Here is an 11,472-nt window from a genome sequence, read left to right on the forward strand (position 1 = left end):
TCTACGCGATAATATAACGTTCACCCGAAAGAGAAAATCAAAGTAAAATGTCATTATTTAGCTTAAATTGATTTTAGGACTTCGTAATTTTCATTCAAATATATGTTGATAGTTTTAATCTAACGCGCGCTTCATTGAAGATATCGTTTAAAATTAACTGACAAATAAAAGGTTATACATTATAAGTCCTCAAAAATCCTGAAGTTTTATTTAATTCTTTTTTTTTTTAATTCTTAAAAAAGCAATTCAGTTGTAAAGATCTTGGGACAGTTTTTATAAAATAAATTAAGAAGCAATAAAAAAAATATTATAACGACATAATTATTCTAAATTATCCATTTTTTAAATATCTACATTCATTTTAAATATCACCATTTTATTTTATAATTATGTATCATGTTTTTGAGAGAAAAAAAAAATCCAATGTTCAATCTGTCATAATAATTTTTTATCAAAAAGATATTAAATAGGATAATGAATAAAATTAAAATATTTCTTGTTATTTTAAAGCGGCTCTGCATGTTCATTATATATAAATGCAATACATAACTAAATATTATTTCGTGTTTTCAATTTACGGTTTACGTTCAAAATTTGTTTTTCTACACTAAGATCATTAATTCGTTTTTTCTTATATATTGGATTTTTTCTGATTTAAAATTGGAATCGCAGGGTGTCCCCTAATTATTGACACTCGTATGCAGGTAGAAAGGAACTAAATCGAGGAACTGAATCGTCAAGTCTTCCATCATTTTATAATTTTTGCAAATTAACGAGATATTAATTTCTGAAGATTACCAAAACCTATGTAAAATTGGCGCATAAAATAACTTTAAAATATCTTTCATAATTTTTTAGGAAATATCTTAAAGATGTTTCTTTAAGAATTTTTTAAGAGATACCTTAAAGTCGTCTTATGCGTTAATTTTAGATTTTCTGCTCGTTGAGTAAATAAAAAAAATTGTGAAAATTGCAAAATGGTAGATTTTTCAACTCAGTTTTGTCGTTCTACTTACACACGAACATATCAATAATTAGCAGGAACACCGTATATACTTTAAATCGATTAATCTGACCTGAGAAACAGTCATTCTAGACGTAAATAAAAAAGATGCTTTTATTCTCTCTTAATAGCCGTACACAGATTATAAAAAATTAAACACTCAAAAACGTTCGACAGAAGTCGTTATATCCGGTTTCAGTTATATCAATTCACTTGTGTGTGAACTGATAACAGTCCCAATTTAAACAATTGTGAGAGGAGAAAAAGAATTAATTGCCATTATAAATCACGTAGAATCTATCGAAGCATGCTATTCGCTAGCCTAATTATTTCGTCAAGAAGAATTATAATTGTAGATTGTACCAAAATAAGGAGGAAACAAAAAATCAGATAAGTTAGGCGAATATTCATAGTCCATTCTTATATATTTGAGACCGTCTTACAATTAGATACAGTCTTAAGACGTCATAAGATCGGAGGGGCTGTAACATCTTCAGACATTACTTTAAGATGATCTTGAAATAAGAACCATGACTTATGAATATTAATCTTTAGGCCCGCCATAAGATAATCCTTAATCTCAGTTTAACCTACCGCTTGTCTTTCACGAATTCTAAAAATTGCAAAGGAAAAAGATAAAGAAATACACCAAGGGAGAACCGGGGATTAAGTTAATTTCAGACACCCCCGTCAACGTACACCTATTATAAGTGCCCGCACGTCTGTGTCAGTATAATAATATTTGTACTAAAGTCGATGTAGGACGCGAGAGCAGACACCCGAAGGACAGAGGCGAAGTAAACAGTGTACGTGCGCGTTAAGGGGGGGGGAGGGGGGGGGGAAGAAAGGGAAAAGCACGTTGACGTTTCGCGGCTTTCAGAGACTCGCGCGCGCTTCGGAGCACACGAATCGTTCGCCGCCGAGGATTGGGAATCGATCAGCGGATCGATCGTTCGCCGGCGACGCGGGGGTGTCGACCTCCACCGCAGTCTCCGGCTTCGCAAGAGGGTTGAACGACTCCCCGCCGTTGTCGAGTCCAGCCCCTCTTGCGCTCCTCCCTCCCTCCCTCCGAACCGTCGTCGGCTGACGCGCCGCAAATGGGCCGCGAGAGAGGCGAGGTTCTCGCTCGCATCGCGGAGTCGCGCCAACGATTTCGCTCTCCAAGCATTACATAATACAAGCTTTTTACCTGCATCAACGGTACTTGCGAGAGATCGCCGGCTCTGGCGGATAGTCTCCTGGAGGTTTGCGTTTCGTTTCCCGCGGCGACCTCGGCCTGCCTGGCTTCCGGTAGAACGTTGCGGACTCCGTCCTCCATAGGCGCTTCCAGGATGTGCGACTCGGCTTCCGTCGAAATTCCTCTTCCAAAACGACAGAAGAACGAGAATTTCCAGCAATGGAAACTGAGAAGTCCCCGGATCAACCCGGATCGATTTGCCGGCGCGACCAACTGAGAGATCCGTAGAAGGCGACGGTGACAATCGCGCCGTGCGAGGGGGTGAGCGGACTTCCGAATTCGGTCGCGCACGCCGGCAACCGAGGAGGCGCCCGATTTTCAACGCCGGCGGCGGCAACGGAGCTGGTAACACGTGGTCGATTCGCGAGCGCGCAAACTCACGGGAAAGTACACGTTAATTTGTCGAATTGTAAGTTCCTTGTGATGGTACGTAACACGGCAGGAGAACCGGATATGGCAGATCGTCGCACAAGGAGAGTCGCGCGCGCAAGCGACAGAAAACGGACGGCACAAACACGCGCGCGAAGCGCGGACACCTTCACGCTGTACTCCGCGACGGGACACGCGAAGTTAGACACGGCACGGCGTTACAGAGCGGTTGTGTGTATCAACGTGAACGTTGCGGGATTACTTATTATTGAGTTGATTATTGGCGGCGTCCGAAACGAGATTGCGAAAGATACGATGCGATGTGATAGACAATGCGAGGCGAACGACGGGGTTCGGCACTGCGAGAATCTCGTCGTCTCGGTCGGTCGGTCGCGGCGCTCACCGTCCTCGCCCCACCCGAGCCGAGCCGAATGCCGAGCGATAGTCTCTCCCCCATCCCTCTCCGTTTTCCTCACCCCCTCCGCGCCTATCCGTCTGCCCGAAATCAGCCGAGAGAGCTTCCGTCGCCGTCGCGTCGCGGTGTTGATTGTCTACATTCGCGATGTCATGCCCGTTCTGTTGTCTGATAGCCCGGCGAGGTTCGACGACGATGACGACGACCAGGCGCGACGAGGAAAACGGTTAGCTCCGCTCGCCAACCGCAATTAGCCAACGATCGCGCTGGCGCGAAAACGTGAGACGCTTCTTACGGTTAGCCAACTATCGTTTCTAATGCCTATTTTTATCAATGTAGATTAACTTTAATCTTGATTCTCAACTTAATCTTCATCTTTTTCTAATTCTTAGAACTAGAAAAGGATGAAGAGTTTATTGAACCTTAAGATTAAAATTAATAATTGCTAGATAGAAAACGAGTATTAATCCTCACGCGAATTGCGTTTATAAAGCAGTGTCTACAATAAAATTTTAAGGCATTCACAAATTAAGCTTAAGTCTTAAGCCATAAGAATTAATCAAATCGCTGTCGAATATGTGAGAAGAATAATAAAAGCAATTGTGATTGGTAAATTTCTTAAAAAGACTTTGGACTTAAAACTATACGCCTTTTGAAGTCTCATTGTAGACATCGCTTTAATTATATAAAATTAATTTATGTTTTATTTTATGTTATATATGTATAATAAATTGGAAAAATTATTATGTATATATTCATAAATTATTACAATATATTTAATATTATAATATAATAATATTATAATACATAATTTATTTATGTGTATATTATAATATATATAAGATATAAAAGAACGCGTTACTATCTAAAAAATAGTTTACAATGCCATAATCATATAAACTTACTTTTGAAAAATATTTTCGTTGTTTAATCATTAAAAAAATCCTTCATAATTTAAATTTGAAAAATGATAGATACAATAATTAGATGCAAATTAAGAGAAATTTCAAAAATTTAATTTACAAAGAAAATGTAAATAAGCCTTGCAATTATTAACAAGAATTATAAGTAGCTAAATGTGATGGTGTAAATAGATACTTCGCAATACATCCTAGAATTAATGAAAGTATAATATAAGCATATTCGTATATAATGAGAATTTTACTTTATTTCCTCATCTATAAATGTTTCAGATAAATTCAGAAAAATGTAGATAATACTTTTCCTGCAATAAGATCCATGTTTTTACAGCTGTATTATCTTCGCAGGATGTACTCTCGAAAGGTTACGTGCCTAATCGATAATATTTAAAAAGCTTCAATACGCATCACCTTAATTGTTCCGCGAAACCTAACACATCGTGAGAGAACTCTGAAATAACAACCTGTAGATGACCGTAACGATAGCAAAGCCGCAAAAATGTTTGTTTACACATAACTGACAAACACGTCAAGAAATATCTAGCAGTTAAACGAGATTACGTAAATAGAAAAAGAATGAGAAAGGAAAGGATAAATATGGTATATATTTCGGTTTATACATATATATTGTATATAATAAGTTTCCACATTCGCGTGATTGGTGCGAAATTAAATTAAACTCTGTCTTGTGTGCTGTTGAGAGAATTCTAGAAGTTTTCTTTTAACATTAATCTCAATCATTTAATTTTAGATATATATCTATATTATTTCTTCATATATATGTATAGTGTACCTATATAATATTTAATTCCTGACCTCAAATATGATTACTCTACAAATTAAATATTAACAAAGTAAAATCTAGAGTAATTAATTTTGAATTATTTAAAAGAATATATATTTTTTAAAACAAACAATTTACGCATACTTAACTTTTCAAATAAAGATAAGAGAACATTTAGGGGTAATTAAAGTTACTATAAAATTTTTTTTCTCTCACTAACGATCAGTATTTTTTTATTGCGCCTAAGATTGATTTTTTTACGTCGTCTAATTAACACTTTCACATTCTAAAAACTTGCAGCATTCTTTTTTTATGTAACTCGCCAGTATTGCACTGTATTATAATATATTTTACATACATGCTACATTGTATTATCAGAGATAATAACTCGCTCAAACGTATAAATAATTACGTGAAATGTTGATTAGACTTGCGGGTAGCCTCGCTGAGAGAGAGAGAAAGATCGTTTACAGATAATTAACTTTCCTTTCGAAGTAAGTCTTGAACAACGCAATGATTCGCGCATATTCACCTCATCGCCTTTTAACTATTTAATTTCAGAGACTAAAAAGGTATAAGGCCCCCCTATCGGCGTGATCAGATTCTTAAGGCACTATCGATAATGTATCAAAGCGATTTATTGTGGACCACCTTCATCGATAAAAGTATTGTCTTATAATTATCTTATGTTATTAAGCATATTTTTGTCGACTCAAGACGGATATATATAATAATTAACGTATTCATACTTGTAAATGAGCTTAATTCAGTGATTGGTGGCTTGTTTGTACATTGGAGTGTTAAAAATACAGTCGACCGTATGTGACCGAGAATGGAAAGCCGTCCGAACCAGCTCGTACGTTGGTAAAGATCAGCCGATGTAAAATAAATTAATGTACCACTTTCTTAAGAAAGAATGTGTGTGTGGCACAATAATTATTACATCGTGGTGTATATCGCATAACGCCTGTAAAGTGCTCAGAAATCGTCAATACAAATGAAATAAGTGCTTCTCTGAGCGCTTTGCAAGCGTTGCTGTGATACTTGAATCAAATTGTCCATGTTCGCTGTGCACATCGTGTGCGTCGGTCGACTGACCACTTTTTCCACTCGTTTTTCCTAATGAGCGCGTTGGTTACGCTCGATGTGCGTACGTAGATCTTGCATCTTGTCGAGGAAGCAATTTGCAGTAAAAGCGGTCGATCGAGATGAGAACGAGAGCTGGCGAGGAAGCCATGACGAGGAGCCGCGCCTTGCATCGGTTAATCCGCCTTGCTTATCTTGTGCGATTACCTATCCGGCTTGAGTCAACAACCTTTAATTCTTACTGGCAACGAACTACGCACGCTAAACATAACGTTCATCTCGATTTGTGAGTCTTCCGATACGAGCAGATCTCTTTCGTTTCTTAGAATATCCTTCTCTCTTTCAATGAACTTCCTGTTTTCTCATTCATGCTCACACGCTTTATTTAAAATCTTAAGCGCGTGTACAATTTAATTTAAATTAAAAACTCACGTAGTCCAATTTTAATACGAAATGCTTTTGTATCCTTTTACGACGAAAAGATATTTTTTTAATTAAGCAAATTTATTTTTAATAATCATTTTAAATAAATGTTTTAATTTTTGCTCAAATACATTCTCTCTTTAATATTAGCGCAATTATTTTCATAATTTTTGTAGATATGATTGACACGAATTATTTGAAAAAGATATATTTTCATATCTTATTAATAGATTTTATTAATATAAAAATTATAATTTAGCCAAATTTGATTTTTTTAATATATGTATATTGAAAGGAATGAACAGGCTATAAAAACGAGTAGAATAGAGGCTGCATGTTTATAAACAAAGTAAATTTATTTTAATAATAGACATTTAGTTTAATGGCTGTTAAACTTAATGTTTATGTGTTGAAATAAATTAATTTTTTTTAAATATATAACCTATGTATATATATATTTTGCTTTTTAGCTTTTTATTAATTTTATTACTTTGCAAATATAAGCTGAAATTTTTATTTTTGAATATATTGAAATTTACATAAAAAATTAAATTGTTTGTTTGTTACATCACCATAAATTTTTATACAATTGTTTCATATATTGTAGTTAGTACTATTGTTATTCTTCTGATTTCGATAGAATATATCTATAAGAAATGATTTTAAAATTTGCACAATTGTCTTTTTACTTTTTATGAATAGTTCGATATATCAATCAATAGTTTGATATACCAATCTTTTAAAAATTATCAAACAACCTAATTAATAATATGTCAGATAAATATTAATATAAATGATGTCACAAAGAATAAACACATGCAAGTGAAGATTACAATAATCAGCATTTTAATTTATCTCGAAAATACGAAAAAGATAAAATAAAATATTGATTCGCGTGTTACAATAAATAGTGATCGACGAAAAGTACCAAAATATAAAAAGTTTTTTTGATATTTGTATTACTTCGCATCTTTCATTTTAAAGAAGCGAAAGATTGTATCAGAAACGCACATGCATATAAAATTGAAATTATGCTCTATATTTATGAAACTCATTCTTAACGATTGCAAAACGTGACAGCAAGTTGTTTCTGTGACATTCACTTCTCAGAAGAAGTTACGTCGTGTTAATCGCCTATCAAAATTGCAAAGAGAACGTAATCTGCCTATCAGTTTTGCCAATTAACATCACAATAAATCTACCGAGCGCGCGCACATTTGCAACAAAAAAAAATAAAATGCATAATTTATGATCGTTTCTTTGCGACGGAATCGCAATCCGAATAATTACGCGTGTAATGCTTATGTGCTACTGTAAATATAGTTCAGCGATTAGTTTATCGTAAGACTTATTTGTCGGTGCACATTATCGTTGGCGTTTTTCTTATGCACATATCTAATCACTATTAATTTTTGCAAGAAATGTGCGGATAAAGCGAAGGGATCCACATTCACTGTGGTCGACCGTGAAACGACTTATGCATAGAATTGCTGTACAATATATATTTTAGTTTCATATAAATAATAATTGTTTCATTATACTATTATAGATGTCCAAATATACCGCAACTGTTAGCTGTAGGATGCTTTCCAGTAATGTACACAGGCAATGTAAACTATGTAACTCAGTGTACAATTCCATGCTATCCAATTATGAGACACATTCGTACTGAATATTAATGCAATCAAAACACACAAAATTTACTTTTTAGATATTTATTTAACATTTTTACAGTAAATAAATATTTAAAAAATGTTTTCAAAACATTGTCTATTGATTGAAAAATTTTGTCGTTTTATATCACTTTACAAATATCAAATTTTTATATTACCATTTTGTTTACTATTTATTTTTCTACAGATGAAAGAGATATTTCAATAAAGAATTTTAAGATTATATTTGGATATACTATTTGGATATATAAATGTATGAGACCTTTATTTTTATTTCATATTGGCGATGGAATAAAAAAGCTATGCAACGTTTTAGTCATAAATCGACACTTTGTATTACTGTGTCACACAGTGTATTTCGTTGCGAGAAAATACTTATTTTTTTTAGGTTCTTTTTGAAGTACATTGCCCCGATGGAAACATTTTTACATATCGAAGAAATACATTACCGCTACACTGAAAAAAATTCACTAAGTTTTGATGCATGTTTTTTTGAATAATATACTAAATAACATTTACATAGAGTACATAAATATTTACGTATACACTGAAAAAAAATATATTAAATTTTGAGATAGGATATTTATTTGAATGACACCAATCATTTACAGCAATTATTTACTTAATAAAAAAAAAATAGTTAAATTAAATTAAGATTCTTGTACCAAATAAATGTTTTAGTAAATATTTACTTAAAATAGAACGATTTAAACGATATCATGAAATTCATTAAATTTTTTAAGTATTTTTTTCTAGTATAGGTATCTAAAAGATATTCATAATATTATAAGTTATGCAAACTCAATAATGTTTACGCAATTGATTCTATTATGCATATATAAGCGACCATAAAATATTTTCTTTCTTTACCGTATTAATCGCGTTGGTGCAATCGCCTTGTTTTAGTATGTCGAACGATCTCTTGCACTCGCGGATGAAAACGTACATATATGTTATTTATTTACTGGTTCCTAAGGTCAGTCGTTGGTCTGGATGTGACGAAAGCGATATATAAAATATTTAAAGCGATCGAGTGGTGCGTTAATTGCAGCTGAAACTTATTTGCGTTGCATATACGCGCTCATAAGGAAGAAGTCCTCGGGGTGATAAACTAGAAATTGCATCGTACTTTACTAAGAAGAGCGCGAAATAGATTCAAGATGCACGAAACATTAGTTTCGCAATCTTAGATGATAATCTTACGTAAAATAATTTTTTTTGTAACAGCTTCTACAAGAAATTGTTTCATAATTTTATATACCTAATCTTTTTTTCTTAATACAAATGGAAAAGATAAAAACTTATACATGTATTTAGTTTTTGACAATTAAGGAAACAAAATAATTTAACAATAAGTGAAAATAAATGAACAAAAAATAAAATTATTAACTTTGTCCAATAAATTGCATGATTTTTTTTCTCGCACGTGTCTGTATATTTTACACATTAAATAAATAACTATAAGGAGCAGTTTATTAGCTGTCAGCTATTAATGTCGCGATTTCTACTTGGAAATCCGTTGATATTACTACACATCGGTAGTTAACGATGTAATTGGTGCTGTAAATTAAAGATCACTATAAAATTATTTGTTATTAACAAAAAATACATGAATATTTTTTTTCGAACGTTAACGATCTTAAAACATTAACGCATTTTCATCCGTTTGGTCTCTCTGTTGGAGACAAATAATATTATTTTAGATAAGATAAAAACGCAGCTGCTTGTTAATTTCAAGAGCAGTAAATATGTTGTGTTCTAATCGGACCAATGGGAACACTCATTACCGGCGATTTTGTGACATCGTAGAAATATATATCATTCGGTATTGCTTGATGTAAATCGAGATAACAGGTCGATGTTTAATTTGGCCCGACAAATACTTTCTCTGACACTTTACGCGACATTGACATTGACATGTTGCAGAAGAGCGCAATATCCAATCCCAATCGAAGTGTAAGAAGAGATCGCTATGCAAACAACAACAAACTGCTGAACCATATGATATACGCTATAAATAGGATTTATGTAACAGCGCATATGTAATTTCTCGTATATTTAATGAGCAGAAGTTGTAAATTCTCTTTAGCATAAATGTTTTGATTTGTGTATGTTTGCCGTGCAAACGGGCAGATAAACCACGACGCAGAGTTTTGTATAATTAATATAATTTTTAAATCTTCGTAACAACAAAACATTAATTGTTAAATGATAGCGAGTTAATCTGAATATGTATAGTACCCCAAAATAATTGAAGAACACGTATTAAAGATGGAAGCATTTTTTAACGCGTTTAACGTAATAATAATAAAAGAAATTAATTTAATTTTTATACAAAGACTTTACATATAAAAATAAAAGTAAATTTTTATTTGTTTAATACTTTTCTTGTGTGGTAAAGAAAACTACTGCATTTCTCAAAATGCAGCCGTTATTCAATTGAGAGATTTTTAGTAAATCATAAGAAACTGAATTGACTTTTATAAAAAAAAGATTTTTGCAATACAGCGGATTTTTATTAAATATTTTTATCAAAGAAAACTGCTGCTTGTCATTTCCACATGACACTCTTATTTAAAGTTGAGGAATTATTAAAAAAACGCAAGAAGTTAAAGATTCTTATGAAAATGAATCTCTTTATTTACTTTTCTTAACAAAGAAAACTGCTGCTTGTCAAGAATAGTAAATCATACTTCCGGAGGACTATCGATTTATAACCGCCGTCGAATCGAAGAGAGTAAGAATCTCTCGACTTTCGATGTCTGTGGTCGCATCAGCGCCATATGTTAGCGTGTAAAAGCCATTGCTCTATTCTCGCAAAAATCGACTAATAAAAAGGTAACTCGTCGACCTTCGATATAGTCTACGCTTCGTGGCGACTGGTTCTCCATCTCTTTTTCACTGCTACCAGGTCTCTCCCTGTCTCTCCCATAGCTTTTCTTCTCTCTCCTTCTCTCATTGCACACCGCGTGTATGTGTACTTATGTTCGCCGCTCTGCCAACTTTCACGTATCATAATATATAGTGAAAGAATGTGGTTTCCCTTTCAAATTACAAAATATGCCACGAGCATGCAATTCAGTACACTTCCCTTTTCTTTAATTTCGCTTTTTTAAATAACGTTTTATCTCGATAAGTTTTTAAATTTTTTCAAACAGTCCACTTTTGTTAACAACACGTGCAATTAGTCACCGACAGTACAATAGATAAACTATCAGAAGCAAATGAAAAAAATTAGATGGAAAGAGTTAAAAAAAAAAAAAAAACTACAAATATACAACATAAGATAAAAAATATTGTAACTTTGCATTTACGTCTGTCGCTGATCTGATGTCTCTCGACTTGAAATCTGAATTCTCTTCTTCAGACTTTTCACGCCTTTATTCAAAGGTGTACATCCTGCTGATAAGCGGAACATGAGGATCTAAAGGTTTAGACTGGAAAGGATAGCGCCTGGAACTGAAACCTTGATTGAGATATTACATTGCCACGGCACATACAATTGGTGCGCAGTTTTATTATTAAAGAAGGACTTGACCCAGATTTTATCGGTGAGGGAAAA

The 11,472-nt window shown here is 33.5% G+C and overlaps 1 protein-coding gene across 1 annotated transcript in view; it reads right to left on the reverse strand.

Moving 5' to 3' along the window:
* Positions 1-2,357, reverse strand: part of LOC108780678 (protein FAM46C) — a 126,318-nt gene extending 123,961 nt beyond the window's left edge. Inside the window, exon 1 of the mRNA XM_018548479.1 lies at positions 2,193-2,357. Within this exon, the coding sequence (XP_018403981.1) occupies positions 2,193-2,321 (129 nt within the window). The 5' untranslated portion in view covers positions 2,322-2,357. The remainder of the gene's footprint in view (positions 1-2,192) is intronic.
* Between the last annotated feature and the right edge of the window lie 9,115 nt (positions 2,358-11,472).

The sequence above is a fragment of the Cyphomyrmex costatus genome, unplaced genomic scaffold, assembly GCF_001594065.2.
Source record: "Cyphomyrmex costatus isolate MS0001 unplaced genomic scaffold, Ccosl1.0 scaffold72, whole genome shotgun sequence".
Classification (NCBI taxonomy): domain Eukaryota; kingdom Metazoa; phylum Arthropoda; class Insecta; order Hymenoptera; family Formicidae; genus Cyphomyrmex; species Cyphomyrmex costatus.